Source organism: Psittacula echo (assembly GCF_963264785.1).
Source record: "Psittacula echo genome assembly, chromosome: 5".
Taxonomy (NCBI): Eukaryota; Metazoa; Chordata; class Aves; order Psittaciformes; family Psittacidae; genus Psittacula; species Psittacula echo.
In genome coordinates this window covers 62,458,501-62,477,804 of record NC_137739.1, presented here as the reverse complement: position 1 = coordinate 62,477,804, position 19,304 = coordinate 62,458,501, and the positions used below count along the sequence as shown (strand labels likewise).

At 41.3% G+C, this 19,304-nt stretch overlaps 1 protein-coding gene across 16 annotated transcripts in view; it reads left to right on the top strand.

The window, feature by feature from the left end:
* Positions 1-19,304, top strand: part of SYNE3 (spectrin repeat containing nuclear envelope family member 3) — a 109,069-nt gene that overhangs the window by 67,159 nt on the left and 22,606 nt on the right. For all 16 annotated transcript variants that reach the window (XR_013957071.1, XR_013957072.1, XR_013957073.1 and 13 more), the window contains 11 exons: positions 1,474-1,610; positions 3,566-3,713; positions 4,484-4,666; positions 4,947-5,069; positions 6,033-6,167; positions 7,166-7,327; positions 8,080-8,243; positions 9,303-9,429; positions 9,606-9,761; positions 11,339-11,488; positions 14,005-14,043. Coding sequence is in view for 10 of the 16 variants with exons in the window: in XM_080619738.1 (XP_080475864.1) it covers positions 1,474-1,610; positions 3,566-3,713; positions 4,484-4,666; positions 4,947-5,069; positions 6,033-6,167; positions 7,166-7,327; positions 8,080-8,243; positions 9,303-9,429; positions 9,606-9,761; positions 11,339-11,488; positions 14,005-14,043 (1,524 nt within the window). In the remaining 6 variants the exon portion in view is untranslated. The remainder of the gene's footprint in view (positions 1-1,473; positions 1,611-3,565; positions 3,714-4,483; positions 4,667-4,946; positions 5,070-6,032; positions 6,168-7,165; positions 7,328-8,079; positions 8,244-9,302; positions 9,430-9,605; positions 9,762-11,338; positions 11,489-14,004; positions 14,044-19,304) is intronic.

Below are 19,304 nucleotides of genomic sequence, written 5' to 3'. Positions count from 1 at the left end.
ATATACAAATTCACATACACACACACATATACATCTATTTCTGGGGTATTTGGCAAGACCATTTCTATATTCTGCTTTCATCTGTGTAAGGCATGTTCCTGTATTCCTTTACCAGCAGAGACATCTTTAGTCCTGCAAAGTCCCAAGTTTATAGTAATCCAGTATTTATACTAAAATCAATCTGTTGCAAAAATAAGTGCAAAAAGTTTGTCATGCATAACATAGGTAAGCATCTTTGCCACTCATTTCCTCTTGAGGACTGTTTTTGCATTTATTATCTCTTCTCAAAATGCCTTTCATTGCAATTTATGTGTCTAGAACTCAGCAGGGCTAGCTAGAAAAAGTATATACAAAAAAGGATCCACAAAATGCTGACTGGTTCAATCCAGCTACATTTACATAGTTTTTTTGTTATTTTCTTGACCTAAATCACCCTAAAATTAACATACTATATATGAGTCTTTGAGAAAGACGTATTCATGCAAACAGATGCAGTTAAGTCTGCTCCAGAAATGCATCTCATGTTTTATACTGCAATCAGTGAGCTGACACTGGACCTGTTTGTGATTCATTCAGTGAAACTTGCAGATCAGATGCAGAGGCTAGGCACTGTGAAGAGAGGAGAGAGAGCTTGAAGGAACAAAACTGTTTCGGAGAATGTTTTCTGCTTTAACAAAGCCTGTATTCCATACAACCAGAAAAAAAGGCAGCAGCAGAAAGGGTATGTGTGAATACCCTGAGAGACAGACTTATCTCTTATCTCTCACATGTGCCAGACACTAAATGAGGTGTAACAGAATAGTTAGTGTTGGAAAGGACCTTAAGATCATCTAGTTCCAACCCCCCTGCCATGGACAGGGACACCTCACACTAAACCATGTCACCCAATGCTCTGTCCAACCTGGCCTTGAACACTGCCAGGGATGGAGCATTCACAACCTCCCTGGGCAACCCATTCCAGTGCCTCACCACCCTCTCAGTAAAGAATTTCTTCCTTATATCCAATCTAAACTTCCCCTCTTGAAGTTTTAACCCATTACCCCTTGTCCTGTCACTACAGTCCCTAATGAATAGTCCCTCTCCAGCATCCTTATAAGCCCCCTTCAGATACTGGAAGGCTGCTCTGAGGTCTCCACGCAGCCTTCTCTTCTCCAGGCTGAACAGCCCCAACTTTCTCAGCCTGTCTTCATACGGGAGGTGCTCCAGTCCCCTGATCATCCTTGTGGCCCTCCTCTGGACTTGTTCCAACAGTTCCATGTCCTTTTTATGTTGAGGACACCAGAACTGCACACAATACTCCAAGTGAGGTCTTACGAGAGCAGAGTAGAGGGGCAGGATCACCTCCTTCGACCTGCTGGTCACGTTCCTTTTGATACAGCCCAGGATACAGTTGGGTTTCTGGGCTGCGAGTGCACACTGCCGGCTCATGTTAAGTTTCTCATTGACCATTAATCTATTGTTTTTATGATTAAGGCAACAAGAGCAGCTCTGGCTGCAGAAGAGTCCAATGTCGAGAGACTGAAGGCTCAGCTTAAGGAACTGCTACGGTTTTCCCAAGATGTGCAGCCACACACTGAGAGTGTTGTTTCTGCGATACAGCAGTATCAAAGGTGATGGAAAGTCTGATTATGCAGGGGGGGTGGGGAAGAATTGCCTCTCAGACACTGAAAGGATTAACAAGGACCTAAGAAAAAAGTAATGTGCCATCCAATTGTAGGTGGCTGGTAGGAAAGAAAGGCTTCTGCTAATTACATCTACCTCCACACTGCAGTAAACCTGTAATTTTAGTCATTTGCTAGGAGCTGTAGGCTGCTGGCTATTTTCAAGCAGTGATCTTCCGTCATTAATGTTGTGTATGGTTTGAAGAAAATCAGATTGTAGGCAGCTAATTTGATCATCTTAGCATTTTATAATAATAATTTATGTATTTTGCTTGCCTTTTATGACAGCAACTAGAAATTCAGGACAAAAGCTGTAGTAGTAAATGGTTCAGAAGAGTTATGACACTCCCTTGTTGACTTTGTGGTAGTGATTCATCAGCCTTAGCAATTATTTGGCAGAGTTTATTCTCTTTCTCCTGCCAGCATATGTGTATGATTCCTGTTTTCAACTTGCCTTGGGTTGGAAACTCTGAAAGTTTAGCCTCTCCCCAGACTTAAGCGTTTCCGTTTCCAGGCTGCCTGGAATCAGGAAGTAAAGAAGCCGCAGCAAATTTTGCAAACTAGAAGGAAGGAGCTTTTTTTAAGGAAAAGGAAAGGTCAGTTTTTTTGCTGTATCCAAGCTTATCTTCCTCTGTTGAGTGCACAGTATACTGTCCTGCTGGAAGGGGGTTATAGGTCGTTACAGGAAAGGATTTAAGTTTAAAAACTAACAAGTAGACGATGTTGAAAGAGAAGCAGAGAAGGCAGAGGACTTGCCTCTGAGTAGGAAATGGCAGCTGCTCTTTTGCCAGCTCCTCTAAAGCTTCTTTGCGAAGTCTGGCAGCTTCACGCTGAGCCTCGCAGGGGCAGCAGAGCAAATGGCAAAGAACATGTAATGTTAGAACTTTCTATTTGCGGAGCTTGGCCTCTGCAACCTTGCCTTTGTTTACCTCCGTAACATCCCACTGATGCAGGTAAGATTATTGGGTTTGATTTTATAGAAAGGCAGTATTAATCTTGATTGGTATTGCTCTTGCCAGCCTGTTTTGTGAATCTGCAGGATACTGTTCCCATGTGAGCATATAGTTTGGATTGCATTCTGCTATATCAAATAGGATTCTGTAAACTGGGAAGTCAGGAAACCTGAGAAAAACAGGAGGCAGCTGCATGGAGTGTGCCACTGCTAGACCTTGTTACTCTGCTGTTTTTTGGATAAGCCTTTATAGGAGAAGCTTGGATGTTTAGTGAATGTGCGCTGATTTTTAAATTGTTTTTTTCAACATTTATACACACATGGCTGTGCATGTATGTGTAAACGTATATATATAAAAATACAAAGCTTTTATCAGAATCACCAATAATATATTAATATAAATACTACTGGTTCAGCAAAATTTAAAAAAATTATATTTGAAAAAATTATATATTTTCCTCTTTGTGTAGGTATCATAGGGTGAGCAAAGATTTCTTAATGTAATTTTGTAAAGCAATAAAGACTTGATAATATGTAAAACAATGCAGGCAACTAAAGTTAAATTGTAGACCCTCTTGGCTTTTTCCTCCCATCAGTCAGCGAGACCACTCTGATAATATGATTTGTTAAATCATGCTCGTGATGACGAGCAGCCAAGAAAGATCACGTGAGGGGAGACTGCTGGCTGCTAGAAAGGCAAAGTAATTCCTGATACACAGTTGCCCAAGAGACAGATGTGTCTTAACACTGTCTAAATAAAGTTTTGTTGTATGTCTCTGTCTGAGCACCTGTCAGTATGCGACACCAGGCTCAGACAATAAAAAAGACTGAGGCTTTTGCATCAGATACAGTTTACACATGAGCATTGTGTTAATTCATGCCTTGATGAATAGGATGTTTGGACTTGGATTTCTCTGTAATCCTTCTCTCGGCTGTCACTTTCCGCTTGCAGTGTTAGAGGCAAGACATCTAAAATGAGCACTGATACAGAAACTGAACTGAGAAGACTCTTCCAAAATCCCCTGCTAGATTTTGAACGGTGGAAGCCATCAGTCCAGATGCTCCTGGAGACTCCAGAGCCAGCACTGGCTCACATTGAGGTAGCAAACCTGTTACTAAGTTCAGAAACTGATTCTTAGCTTGTGTTTGCCCAAGCTCTGCAAGCAGCTGCCTGCATACAGCTGCTGGACAGAAAGCAGCTGGAAGGGCCTTTCCGGTATGGCAGGAGCCCCAAAAGTATGGAAGGTCAATACTTAGCTCTAGCTGTAGCAGAATGCCTTACTTTCTTCCCTTTAGTTAACTGGCGTTGTCAACTGAATAGGCTGAATTAAAGTGCTAGATACTTTAACAATGATGATAATATTGTTTAGCGTTAGCCCAGATCTCCCTGGAAAGGAAATCTGTGGCCTCTGTTAAGAACCGTGTAGTAATACGGTCGTGCGATTATAATGCATGATTTCTGCATGTGCCTAGCAAGGTGCTTTTGTTACTTTGTCATCCCTGTGATCTCCAGAATAAATGTGTCTGTGAACAGGGATGGAGTTTATCCTTGGGATAAGCATTCAAGCTGTCCTTTCTGTTGGTTGTTTAGGCCTCTCCTCTGCACAGACAACTCTTTCCATAGTACAGCTTTCCTCTATTTCTGTTCACAAAATGGATGCAGCCCTGGTGCTTCTAACATTATCAGGAAGACTTTTCCTTTAACTGGGCACTGTCCAGGTACCTTCCGTTACCCCTTGTTGGCCCAGCATGCTGTTTTTACCCAACTGTGTCGTACTACTTCGGTTGTGTGACTTGTGTGAGAATAATATGGTTGTATGTTTTTTAATGTTTTTGGTATGATTTCACTGGAAGAATCTTTCTCCTTTAGGCTGCTCTAGCTGAAAGCTCCCGCTTCAAAGAGAAGTTCATGACATTACAGCTGAAGAAGGATTTGCTAAACAATGTCCTTGGTGAGGAAAAAGCAAAGACTTTCCTGCAAGAAGTAGCTGAAGCTTCAAAGAAGAGAGAAATTATACATGAAAGTTTGATGCAGAGCAAGAGAACAATCCAGGTGAGCTTTAAAGCTCATATATAGTCTTCTCTTGTGACAATGATCAATCTTTTACTCAGCCAGTTGCATCAATATAAATTTAGTACTAACCAGCTGTGCTGAGTCCCTTTTTCTAGGTCGATCAAATATTCAAATAATTTTGTGGTCTGTTAATAGCGTAGCTTGGTGTTTGTTCTGAGTATGAAATGGACATTGACAAAAGATAATGCCAAAGGATATATGTTGAATGCTGTATCTTTTTTCTTCTTTCTCCATCTACAATTTTCTATCTCAACATAAGCACTTTGATGCTGGTTTCGCACCTCTGCAGAAGAAATTATCTGCCATTAGAGCTAAACTGGATCTAGAGAAGGAACTGAAACCTGACCTCCTGGGTAAAAAGACACAACTCCAGAGACTTCAGGTACATTACAGTAATGTTTGACTGTGATATTGTCAGTTAATTGTGGTCCTGTTTGTTCATATTTTATTAGCATTAGGAATTCATATCTTGTCTCCTCTATTTCATTTGATCTATTTCATAGCATGGAGTAAATGAAATTGAAGCATTGCAGCTGAAGAATTGGCAAATTGGGCTTGCGGGAAGGAACAAGCAGCTGGAAGCTGTTGGTCCCACACCTTTCTGGATTAGTTTGATTGCTAAAATAAATTGTATCCTGATACTTCCCACTGGAGGGAAATTGCAAAGATAACCTGAACCAATCTAATTTCCTTCTAAAGCAGGGAGTTCCCATTGTCCTACCTCCTTCTGCATTCCCCCCCCCCCTTCCTGCTCTTTACTTCATCACAGCTTTGACATCTGCTGGGTTTACTCCACAGGCTGATTGAGCTGGCCAAGATAAGAAAAAAAAAATACTATAATTTTCTGCTTGGTTAGTGTTTTGAACTGGTTCAGCAAAGGGTCCAACTTGCAATAGAGCCTATTCAAAGCATGCAGTACGACTACATAGCTGGGAGAGGCGAGAGAAGAACAGGAGAGGAAGAGAGAAGGGATGTGACTCTTCCCTTTTGGCCTGTGAGCTATGGTGATTCAGCTATGTGGTGCTACTTCACCCGTGGTGACCACAGAGGCGTTATCACCATAGCTCTTAGTAGTACTCAGCTGATTATACTCTGTCTCCTCTGGTGGCTTTCCAGCAACTTACCTTCTTTGTTATCAACTGGTAACGTGGAAGGACGTTCAACTATTTCTTTTGGAAACATTTACTCCTTGTCATCAAAATACTAAGTTTTCTTAATGACAGTGATTATTCCTGTTTTTTTGTTTTCATACTGTCAAGTGAAACTATGTTTTATTATACATTTTGTGAAAGTCCATGCCATGCCTAGCATATTACCCATACGGAATCTGTCTTTTCCTCTGCAGATGATCCAAGATGACTTGGCAGAGCTTGTGGCGCAAATGGAGGAGGTAGAGAAGCTTGGTCAGTTAAATACCACCCACAAGCATGAAATGAACCAACTTTCATCTGACTCTCAGGCCCTGAAGATAGCACTGAAGGTAACATAAGGAAGAGGTTTTCATGGCCTGAGGAGTTGTCAGTTGCCACTATTTAAAAATATTTAAAAATCTGTAAGCATATGAGATTATATCCTTTGAGTGACAGATATTTTCATTTAAGAGAAGAAGGTACTGAATTCAAGACATTGCTAACTCTTCCAGGATTCTCTGAATATCTGTAATGTGATTGCCTTTGGGACAGGTTATCATCCACACAGTTCTTATATCTATATAAATCATATCTGGAGTGGGCCTGGGATTTCTGATCTAAAGACCTTATAGTTATATTATCATGGAGGTGCTTGGCTTATTCACAGATTCCTGGAGAGTGGTTTTGTACCAAACTGTTTGGTTTTTATAGTTTCGTGACCTAAAAATTAATAACAGTGTTGCAGTTGTGCAAGTACTAGTTTTAAACTGAAGATTTTTGTAGTTTATAGACATAGCTATAAAAGGACATTCCAAAGCAGTCTCAGAAGAACAGCTTATAAAATTACCTTAGTTGTGCAGGTCACTGCGGAAATACGTGTGATAAAGTGTTACCCTAATACGCACTGTGAAATTCTAGTTTCAATCTCAGTAACCCTCGTTATTGCTGAACTGGACTTTTGCAAAAAAATTCTGTATAGTAACTTCTGATTCAGGAAATTTCTGATTCTGGAAGTATAAGATATATTTAATATGGACTGGAGTATTATAAACCCCACACATAATCTGTTTTCTGTTCCAGCTGAAAAGGGAGCAATTTTAGTGCTTAATGCCCCCCCCCCCCCCCCCCCCCTTGTGGCTGAATTCAGGCCTGCAGGCTGTTCTAGGTGTTTTCTATGCCACTGATGCTAAAGGACAAAGTTTTCTGTGTCTCATTAACAGATGGATTTGTTTTTCTTTTTCCCTTCTTGCTCATGAGATTCTCTGTCAGTAGTTACATATTAGATCCAGTAATGAAATTGGGGTTTTTTTTGTCTGTTCAGTTACTGACAAATTTTTACTGTTTGTAGATGATGATACAACAGAGTGAAGAGTGCATTCAGAAGCACTATGCATATAAAGACAAACTCTCTGACCTTAAGCAGTGGATCAAAGTAACCACGGAGATGATTGAGCTCTACCAGGGTGCTGAAGGAGACCAGTACACTGAGGGCCAGGTGGCAGACCTTAAGGTGAGAAAAACATCTTGGTGTAAGATGTTAATTATTCACCTTGCAGCATTTAGACATTAAGGGCAGGGTTTTTCTGGTGAGGGTTTCCTGGCTGAGGAGAGTAATGATGGCTTGTTCCTCCTGCAGTGACTTTTTTACTGCCACCTTCCTGCTTTGCCTAGCTCCACATCCCTCACCCTGTGTTGTGGGATGTGGAGCTAGGTAAAAACAGGAACAGTGAGAAATGGCTGAGAACTGTTGAGATGGATAGAGTGTTATCAAAGGATAGGTGGTTTTAAAGGGAGCTCTTCTGCCAGGGTGATCTCTCGGGAGAATACCTACCTTGGCCTGTATGCACTCATCGATACCTTGAACGTTATTACCCTGTTAGCTAACATTATACTGTATTGAACTGAGCTATTGCACAGCTGATACTGCCACACAGCAAAAAGCTATTTTGCATGCTCAATTCACTCTGATGGGTTACTTCAGCTGGCAGCTTTTTCCTTCACAAGGGACACACAAGATACTTCATGGGAAGGCTACTGAAGGGGTGCATTGACAGTTTGCACCCTTTAAGTTTTGCCATCAGCTCTTTGACCTATGTTGGCTCTTTGCAAGAATCCACAGCGTATGTTTTTTCCCTGCTAGGTATGTTCTAGCTAGTGCCGACAGAACCAGCATAGTCCTGGACTGAACATGGCTTTCAGTCTGACATAGCCTCTGCTTTACCCAGGATACCTAGAAGTAACTGTAAGGGCTGTACGTTTCAGAGATGGCTAGCTGAGTTACCAGATAAGGAGATCCAGCTGTGCCTTGTGAAAGCTTATGGAAAACTGGTCATGGAGAATTCTTCCTCAGAGGAGGCTGCCCATGTCCAGGCAGAGCTGGATCAGCTGGAGGAATCATGGAGACTGCTGAAGGAGATGGAAACTTGGTAAGTGTTCATGTGACATTTCCTCATGTCCCTTCAAGGGATATGAGGGCGATATGTTGATAAGATATGTATGCTGCTACATGACCAGGCATAGTTGATGCTTTATGCTGTGTGCTGTGAAAGTCAGCAGCCATGTTAGAATGTTAGGAGCAAGATGAAATTTTATTTAATATTTTTGTAAACTGGAAGTCATTACTCTTAAGAAAACCATTTTAAAGAATCCAGGGAGCAGAGCAGTCTATGAAGCTGCCTTTACTTCATGCTTGGTATAGGCAGTGCCGCCTTGAGACCTGGCTAACCCTGGTACTACCAGTTTGTGTCAGAGGAATTAGGACATAGACGGTTGACTTCTGCTGTTCTGTCTCACCTTCCTGTTCTCCTAACTGTCTGATCTGGAGATATGTCCAAGGAGGCTGTATCTGCACTATGATTTGTGCTCTTTTCAAACCTGCAGGAGGATAAACAGAGCTCAAATCCTCTCTTACCTGGCAAATTTCTTACAATAAATATATTTAGATTTGGATTTATATAGTTATAGATTCTGTGATTCTATATATTTATATAATACATTATATTTTTATATAAAATTTAATATATTTATTGAGCTTAATTTATTTTGACCTCACTGTGTAATGCCAAACTGCTACTGTATTAAAATTTAATACTGTGCTACATGTGTAATTATATTCATCCATAGTGTCAGAATAGGCATAAAAATGGAGTGACTAAATGGAGGAAGGCTTCATTGTACTGCCTGTTGTTACCAGATGTGAAGATACATTGTTAAGGTTGTATTTTTTCTGCTCCCTCACTCCACTGAATGAAAGAAAACAAAACATTTGGAAATATCAGAACAAGGAGACTGGTGCTACTTTGAGACACTCCTGCCTTGATCTTGCTTTGTTAAAAATACATTGGAAATAACTTTAATAGTTATAGTGCTATTAATAATAATAATAGTGCTATTTCACCTGAAGTGTCCCCCATAGACCCAGTCAAAATGTGATGTCTCATCATTATGTTTAACTGCATTGGTGTCTCCCGTTTTGTATTTTCAAGTCTTCCCAAGAAGTGGCAGTTAAGTAAACCAGTGGTTGATAATAAGAAGAAAACAGAATTTGCAGACAGCAGGTGGATGTCTGGACCTGTGTTCCATCATTCAGATATAGATCCCAACCATAAGCAGGTGAGAGGGGACTCTATATCTGACTTCATATCAGTCTCACAAGAACAATTTTATTGGCTTCATGTGATACTATGGGTTACAGTGTTGGAGGTTAAGATCTCGCAATCAGGCCTTCAGAGGAAACATCTGACATAACAGTAAGGCCTTTTCTGTTCCTGTTTTTTTCTGTAACCTAGGAGAGGATAGAAGAAGGGCAACATACAAGCAGCCACTTGAAGCTTCTACACAAATTTGAAGAGTGGTTACAAGGAGAGAAAAAGAAACTGACCAAAATTCTTGATGTGGCTCCATCTTCCACAGAGGAAATTAAAACACGCAAGAGCAAACTGGAGGTTAGTTTTCAGGGAATTAAAATGGAGACAAAGATGGAGACAGTTCTTTCAGAATTAAAACAAAACCAAAAATCACACATCCCACCAATAAACCAACAAAGAAAACCCAATGAACTCCCCTTCCCCCTCCAAAACAAGGAGGACAAAAAAAAACAACCACCAGCAAAAAAACCTCCAAACCAGACAAAAGACCAAACAAAAGTCAAACACTACACTTTTTGGTTTAGGATACTTTAGAGTAGATGAAGCCCAGGAAATTAGGACAAGTATTTCACCCCTTCTAGTAAGAAAGATCTGTTAGAGCTGGAGTGGTAGGAAGGGAGCAGCCTGACATCTAGCTGTTGGACTGGACATTTCCAGCATGATATGGCAAAAGGGGTTGGTTAAAACAATCTGATCAAAATCGATGCCTGGTATTTATAGAATCATAGAATCATAGAATAGTTAGGGTTGGAAAGGACCTTAAGATCATCTACTTCCAACCCCCCTGCCATGGGCAGGGACACCTCACACTAAACTATGCCACACAAGGATGCGTCCATCCTGGCCTTGAACACCGCCAGGGATGGAGCATTCACAACCTCCCTGGGCAACCCATTCCAGTGCCTCACCACCCTAACAGTAAAGAATTTCTTCCTTACATCCAATCTAAACTTCCCCTGTTGAAGTTTTAACCCGTTACCCCTTGTCCTGTCACTACAGTCCCTGATGAATAGTCCATACCCAGCATCACTAGAGCCCCCCTTCAGATACTGGAAGGCTGCTATGAGGTCTCCACGCAGCCTTCTCTTCTCCAGGCTGAACAGCCCCAACTTTCTCAGGCTGTTTTCATACGGGAGGTGCTCCAGTCCCCTGATCATCCTCGTGGCCCTCCTCTGGACATGTTCCAACAGTTCCATGTCCTTTTTATGTTGAGGACACCAGAACTGCACACAATACTCCAAGTGAGGTCTTACAAGAGCAGAGCAGAGGGGCAGGATCACCTCCTTAGACCTGCTGGTCAGGCTCCTTTTGATGCAGCCCAGGATACAGTTGGCTTTCTGGGCTGTGAGCGCACACTGAAGCCGGCTCATGTTCATTTTCTCATCGACCAACACCCCCCAAGTCCTTCTCTGCAGGGCTGCTCTGAATCTCTTCTTTGCCCAACCTGCAGCCGTGCCTGGGATTGTTCCGACCCGGGTGTAGGACCTTGCACTTGGCATGGTTCAACTTCATAAGGTTGGCATCAGCCCACTTCACAAGCGTGTCGAGGTCCCTCTGGATGGCATCCCTTCCCTCCGGCGTATCAACCAAACCACACAGCTTGGTGTCATTTGGCCTCATGTGTTCTCTTTTTGCTGAATGTAGCCAGATGCAATGATAATGGATGCTGTAAGAAATTAAACACAAATGCACTTCCTGCAGGGGAGTGGAGCTTTTGATATCATTTCAGGCCAAAAAATTAATAACAAAAATAAATGCACTATTCCAGAGTACTCAGTTGTTTGATTTAGTACCACTGTTCTTTTGAACATCAGATTTTAAAAGTGGGGCCTTCTTGAATTCTGAGTTTCTGCTGATCTTGTCTTTGCCTGCAGGAGCTGCAGTCTCATGTGCCTGATGGTCAGCGTCTCTTTGAGGACCTTCTTCATAGTCAGCCCTTCACTGAATATTCTGAAGATCTGGAGGACCTCCGTTACCAGTGGATGCTCTACAAATCTATACTGAAAGAGTCTACGAGTACACTGGTAGGCTACAGCACTCAGTTCACAGTTGCTGATCTCTGCCATTGCCCTTTTAGGTTGCTTCATGCTGCTAGTCATAATTTAAGAGTATGTGTGTCTGTGTCTGCATAATTAAAACCCCTTTCAGTAAATACCATCAAAGACAGAACAAATATAGCCATAGTGTTCTCCACCAAATTATAATTTTTATTTAATGGTTCCTGCAGTAAGAATATATATGTAATTCCCCTGACTCGGGGAATTCCAGACCAGTCAGTCTCACCTCTGTGCCTGGCAAAATCTTGGGGCAGATTCTCCTGGAAGGCATGCTAAGGCACATGAAAAACAACAAGGTGCTTGATGACAGCCAGCATGGCTTCACTAAGGGGAAATCCTGCCTGACCAATTTGGTGGCCTTCTATGATGGGGCTATGGAACTGATGGACAGGGGCAGAGCAGTTGACATAATCTACCTGGACTTGTGCAAAGCGTTTGACACTGTCCCACACGACATCCTTGTCTCTAAATTGGAGAGACATCAATTTGATGGGTGGACCACTCGGTGGATAAAGAACTGGCTGGATGGCTGCATACAAAGAGTTGTGGGCAATGGCTCAATGTCTGACTGGAGACCAGTGGTGTCCCTCAGGGATCGGTGTTGAGACCAGTCTTCTTCAACATCTTTGTCGGTGACATGGACAGTGGGACTGAGTGCGCCCTCAGCAAGTTTGCTGATGACACCAAGCTGTGTGGTTCGGTTGATACGCCGGAGGGAAGGAATGCCATCCAGAGGGACCTCGACACGCTTGTGAAGTGGGCTGATGCCAACCTTATGAAGTTGAACCATGCCAAGTGCAAGGTTCTACACCTGGGTCGAAGCAATCCCAGGCACGGCTGCAGGTTGGGCAAAGAAGAGATTCAGAGCAGCCCTGCAGAGAAGGACTTGGGGGTGTTGGTCGATGAGAAAATGAACATGAGCCGGCTTCAGTGTGCGCTCACAGCCCAGAAAGCCAACTGTATCCTGGGCTGCATCAAAAGGAGCCTGACCAGCAGGTCTAAGGAGGTGATCCTGCCCCTCTGCTCTGCTCTTGTAAGACCTCACTTGGAGTATTGTGTGCAGTTCTGGTGTCCTCAACATAAAAAGGACATGGAACTGTTGGAACACCTCCAGAGGAGGGCCACGAGGATGATCAGGGGACTGGAGCACCTCCTGCATGAAGACAGGCTGAGAAAGTTGGGGCTACTCAGCCTGGAGAAGAGAAGGCTGTGTGGAGACCTCATAGCAGCCTTCCAGTATCTGAAGGGGGGCTCTAGTGATGCTGGGTATGGACTATTCGTCAGGGACTGTAGTGACAGGACAAGGGGTAACGGATTAAAACTTCAACAGGGGAAGTTTAGATTGGATATAAGGAAGAAATTCTTTACTGTTAGGGTGGTGAGGCACTGGAATGGGTTGCCCAGGGAGGTTGTGAATGCTCCATCCCTGGCGGTGTTCAAGGCCAGGATGGACGCATCCTTGTGTGGCATAGTTTAGTGTGAGGTGTCCCTGCCCATGGCAGGGGGGTTGGAAGTAGATGATCTTAAGGTCCTTTCCAACCCTAACTATTCTATGATTCTAATATATTCACTGTTCATTACCTTTGTCACCTGCTGGAAGACAGAGTGATCAGAATAGCCACTGACTGAACTGACTCAGAAAGTAACTATGCGCAGAAGGACCTAGTCCTTTTTGAAACTGTCTTTATGGGCCAAGGATTTGATGAAATAAAGACGAGGTATTTTAATGAAAGAACCAAATTATTAAAAGAAGTTACTGAGTTGTATACAAGACATGCTAAGTGTGGCAGAATTCATCCCCATATATAAGATATTCCAGGGTATGCTAAAGATAATTTCCTTGTTCTTAGTGTAAACATACATAATTAAGTACTTGCATACATGTTAAACTTCAAGATACCGTAATCTTGGGAATTAGACTTTACAGGTACACATCTGGTACTTTCAGTATGCAAATGCTTTGGAAGGTATCAGAACTCAAGCACCTAAAATTCGACATACCTGAAAATTTTCTGCTTTGGGAAACCTTGTCTTCAAATCCAAAGCTTATTTAGGATACAAATCCTTGAAAGTGTATGGGAAGATAAGCATGATCTCTGTTAATAAGGAGCATATTGAAGAACTGTTGCAATTGATTGTAATGCATTTTGCTTTGTTGACCAAAACCTTGTGTAAGCATAAATATTGTCAATAGGTGTCAGTAAAGGCAAAGCTATCGCTGGTAGAACTGCTCATGTGATTCAAATGGCTACGAACCTGAAAACATCAGCTTTTTGCCTTATGTGTGTTAAACATCTCGTTAAAAAAAAAAAGGCAAAAAACCCAAAAAACCAAAAAAACTCTCCTGCTGGTTCACCCTATCCAGATGACCATGAATTTTAAAGAAACATCCTGTGTGAGGTGAATGCTCATTTATAGGCTCCACAGGGATCTTAAGTTCATGCTGCTTTTGTTTTTCTCTTTCTTTCTCTTTTTTTAAACAGAGTCCTGGAACTTCTGAAGAACCAGACAGATTCAGAAAGGTATGACAGTTTCCTATCGTTAAGCTAAAATGTTTCATCAGGCATCTTGCAGATAATTAGTTTAACTTAAACTTTTCTAAAGTTTCTTGAGATTAATTTGCTTGCTAAGTGCCTCTGTTAAAGAAGGAATTTATTTTCTCCATATTTTAGATGGAAACATATTACACCGTTTTAATTCTTGAGCTATGCGTACTGTAGCTCTAGAAGTTAAATATCCATCTCCTTCGAGAGTAGAGGAACTCAGTTTTTATACATCTATATGCTATATGAACTTAATTAATTTGTCAGAAGAGACTAAGGAACAGCCCAAGTCTGCCTCTAGAGGATTTAGGGGTCAAGTGCCTAAAATAATTTTGAAGACGGGACTTCTGATTCTTCAGACACTTCTGAAAAAATTGTGTTGGATCATTCAGCCCACCTTCTAATGCAGAAAACCAGAAAAAGTCAAAAGATTCGTCTAATGTTATTAGACTAAATACTTATAAGCAGCAGAATTCCTCCTGTGAAGGATTTTCTTTTGGAAGTGATGACATAAGAAACAGATGCAATACAGGAGATGATAAAGAGAAGTTTAAAGAAAACAAAATGCTGCCAGTTTCTTATTAAACCCAAGCAGCTTTTCTGATTCCCTTTTCATAATGTTAGCAAGTTTACTGTTGACCTGAGCAGTGTTGAACTGAGTCTTTTCTTTCTGTCACAATTTCTTTTGTTTATAGATACTGTTAGCTTCTACTTTGTACTGTCATCTCACTTTCCATTTGTTTTCAGGAGGAATAGAATAAAGCATTATTTACCCAACACAAAGTAGATTGAGTGAATAATGTGTTGCAGGAATATAATCACTTAATCATCTTAAGCTAAATCAAACCCTTGATTTCTCCTGTTGCAAATCTCTTTAGAAGAGACCAATATTTAAAGGGTGCAGTACAGTGTACTTGTAGTATGGCCAGAGATCAGACTTCCCTTATTTCAATGAGATATTCCTCTGGTACTCAAATGTGGAATAGCATCTCCAATATTTTTCCCCATGAAATACTGACCAATTTCAGGTAGTTTTCACACGCACTGAATTGTTTCGGCAGCAGTTCAGCCTTCCTGAAAACACCCAGAGAGTTTTTATTCTTGCTTGTCTGGCTCAGCATTAATTGTTTGGTACCACTGGTGGTCATCCAGTAAGGTCACCAGAATTTTTCAGGCTGGAAAAACAATATGACATTTAGTAATTGGTGTAGAGGCAGCCAAACATTTAGTAGTGCTGCTTTTCCCTAGAAGAAGGATAGTCCAGAAGACTGACCAAGGAATTCTCTGCTTTCATATGATTTGGTTGGGTCAGGTTGTTTGTAGGGAAAATAATAGAGAAGCTTAAGGCAGAAGCACACCTCCACTGCACATTTAGATACCATTTTTTAATTCATCTGTCCTACTGCCTTGGGCAGGTGGTATTTATTCGTTCTTAACTTCTCTGAAAGAGACTAAAGTCTTCCATTAATTTTCGAGGATACTGGAATAACATAATGGCAAGCGGCAACTGCTTGACAATTAGGCATACAGCAAAAGCACACCAAAAAAAAGCATTCTATGAGTTTTTAATAGCTACTGAACATAAACAAAGAGAAACAGCTTGGGGTGGGAATGAACTGAAATACCTTGTAAGCATGATGGAAACAGATCCTATTGCACCAGCAAGTGATTTTCAGTTTCCCTTCAGCCAGTACACATTACAGTAACTTACACCTTGCTCGCTTCAGGGTGATTTTGCTTGAAGCATTCATTCTGTATTTTAAGTGTCATGACAATGAGATTCCAAGTGCTATAAGCAGAGGTGTCTTTTTTTTCATTCAGGCTAAGGGGTTTATCAGGATGTGAGCGTGTATTGCCATAAGATCATAGATCACCACTTAACTAGAAAATAATGTTCACTGTTCAGGCTGAGAGAAGAGGAAAAGCAAATCAGCTGCAGAATTTGTGGCTTTGCAAGTTCATTTTAAATTTAGATTTAACACCTGAAGTGCAGCCAGAAATGAAAGAAAGATTAGGCAAAATATTTTTTGTATGTTTTGAATCTCCTTTCAAAACCATGGTGAAGGAAACCACCTACCCTGAGAGAATGGCGGATATCAGGAGTTAATACCTGCAGAAAGTACACATGGTTGGGGGCTGCATCACTGTAGTTGCAACATGCAGTCAGTTCACATGCAATGGGATCTCTTACTTTGTCAGCTCCCTCATGCTTTTGGGTCACGCAAATTTAGCAGAGGTTGCAGAATCACACGTAATTTTGGACTGATCTCAGCTTTCTGCAGCACAAGGTCCCCAGTGACTCTTGATTGTTTCCTGTTACCGCTGTGAACATTTTGCAGCAGCAGCAGATCAACATGGAGAAGGGAAAGACCCAGCTGTGGCCAGTCTCAGTCAGTTGCCTTCCGGTTTTATTCCATTTCTAGCCTGCATGGCTAAATGTTGGGCAGAGGAGAGCCTGCTCCGTGTATAGTAAAGTGCTTTTTTTCTGATCGTTCATCCTTTGCTGAGGACATGCCCCTAGCCACTGGTGCTCTTAGCAGCAGTACAGGCTAATGATTGTGATGTGAGCAACTTCTTGTTGATTAACAAAAAACAGTTGCAGGAAATTGCACAGGCTGCAGTGAATTTTTAGCAGGTGCCAGTGACAGGGCAGTGTAGATGGATATTTATTCAGGGCACCTAGCACACCCAAGAACATAATCAACAAAATAATAACTGTGATAAATGTTACTTTCAAAGGTTGGCTCCCAGCTGCCTGAAAATATTCCATGAGCATTCTTAGTATAAATAGGAAGTCAAAGGCTCATTATTTACAGGTCTAGGTAGCACTGTTTGATTTATTTTCTTGAGTGCTCAGAGTAATTACACTTCCTTGCTAAACAAATGATTCTGGCTTTATTGTTTGTACAAACAAAATAATTAGGATTCATTACATCAATGGTCAGCTAATTACTTCATTTGAGATTCTGCTAAGAGTAATCTCATATAACACACAGACAGAAGGAACGTGTAATTTAATCTTACTTAGAGACACCATTGATCTGGAGTCTATCAAATTAATGCAGTCATTCAGGAAACTGCAAAGCAAGAGCTACCACAGCTTGCCAGGAAGAAAACAATAATGTGTTCTGGTCTGCCCAAGTACAGATGTGACAGGAATTCTTCATGGCAGAAATTCACATTACAGAAATGCACAGCGTCGTGTGTACATGCCTGTGTTAGTGGTGCTTCTCTATTAAAAGTATGTGGCCCATTTGTTTTTCTGAAGTCCTGCTGGGTGTTAGCCACTTGCAATCTTCTCAGTAAAATGAAAAAGACTCATTAAAAAGTATTGTTTCCCCAGTTTTCAATATCTCATTTGTAGACAGAGTATTTCTCCATACGCTTTTCATCATTGTGCCTATAAGCCTGTGCCTACGTGCTTGAGGAATTATGCCATGGCCCAAACGCAGAAAGAAGGGCATCTTGCCATTAAGTATGAGCAAATAGACTTATTTGCCCTCAGCAGAAAGAAAACTTGGGGAAAAAAATAAAAAACTGAAATAGCCTGACTGCCTCTTCCTAACTCTGACTGGTCATGTGCCAGACAGTATTTTGCCCTTCTTTTTCCAGCTGGCCCATGAACTTCCTTTCATGTTGCTGCACCTGTGAGACTGCCTGCTGCCTGTCTGCTGTTATTTCTGTAGGTTTCATGTTATTTACCAATCCACATTACAGATTTCCCAAATGGTAGAAAACAGGGACTCTTTCTTTGTCTTTTATCTGGTTCTGCCACTTCTGCACTTTGGCAATGCTCTTCCTCTACAGTAGTGTTGGTACCAGATGAAGACGACCTCTTGCTTCCCAGGATGCCTGGTTCTTACTTTCTGTTAATGTGGTATTAGCTAGGTAATGTGGTTGATAGTCCCTGCTTTCTTTGTTGAAAAGATGTGTCCTTCAGTAGCCTACCATGCTGTGAAGTATTTGCAGATTTTCACCAAGGAGATACCTTAGAATTATTTTCTCAGCAGATACAATCCTGCCTCCTAACTGAAAGGTAATGAGAGGTACTTGCTGACCAACAGCAGAATGAAACCAATTTCCGGTATATACTTGAAAAATGTTTTTAACACTACTGTAAAAAGCATGGTAGGAAAAAGTCTTGTAGTCAATAGCCCAGATTGTATATGTATTAGTCTTTAAAAATGTGATGGCTTACTTTTAAAATTATTTAAACAAAATGTAAATAATACTCCAATTATGTATAGTGAGTAAGGAAAGTTTAACCTTGGCTCGAGAGGAATTGCTGGTAAAGCAGCTGGAAACATACATTGCTGATGTGATGAACCAGCTTTTGATATCAGTAGCTTCTTCTACAGGTTCCAGAACAGGTTGTCTTTATTTCAGTTTTTATTCCTTCTATGCCAAATTTAATTAGTTCATTTCAAATTGCAAGGCTGAGTGGAATTTGGAAACTGGGAGAAGTTGTTTTACTTCCCTGCCTTCCTGAATAAATGTAGAACGCTGATGTCTTCTGCTAAATTTCAGATACACTGAAATGTCATCCAGCTAGTTAACTGCTGCTAACTCTCCTTCTAAAAGTAGTACAGCGTTGCCTTTAAATACAGAATACATTTATTGGGATAAGTTGTATTGCTTATCAGTGTATTAAATCTGGTGGAGTACTCTTATGTTTTTAATAGAACCAAGTTAATTTCAATGAGCCCCTCACGGCTGCTCACTCACTCCATCTGCCCCTGCAGTGAGATGGGGGAGAACTTGAAGAGTAAAAGTGAGAAAATCTGTGGCTTGAGATAAAAGCAGTTTAATAAGTAAAAGAAGAAAACGGAAAAGCAAAACCAAGAAAAACAAGTGATACAAAAACCCCCAGTATCTCACCACCAGCAAAATGATGGCCAAACCAGTTCCCAAGAAATGGACTTCATGGTAAAACTCTCCTCCACCAACTTTTTGTTGCTGAGTCTGTTGTCATATGGTAGGAAATATCCCTCTGGGCAGTTGGGGTCAGCTGTCCCAGCTGTGTCCACTCCTAGCTTCCTGTTCACCCACAGCCTACTCACTGGCAGCAGTGTGAGAAGCAAAAAAGGTCTATGATGCTGTGTGCACACTGCTCAGCAAGAACGCAGGGTGTGTTATGTGCACTGTTTTAGTCACAAATCCAAAGTATAGCCACATACAAGCTGCTCTGAAGAAAGCTAGCTCTATTCTGGCCAACACTAGTATAATTGGTTTAAAAACAT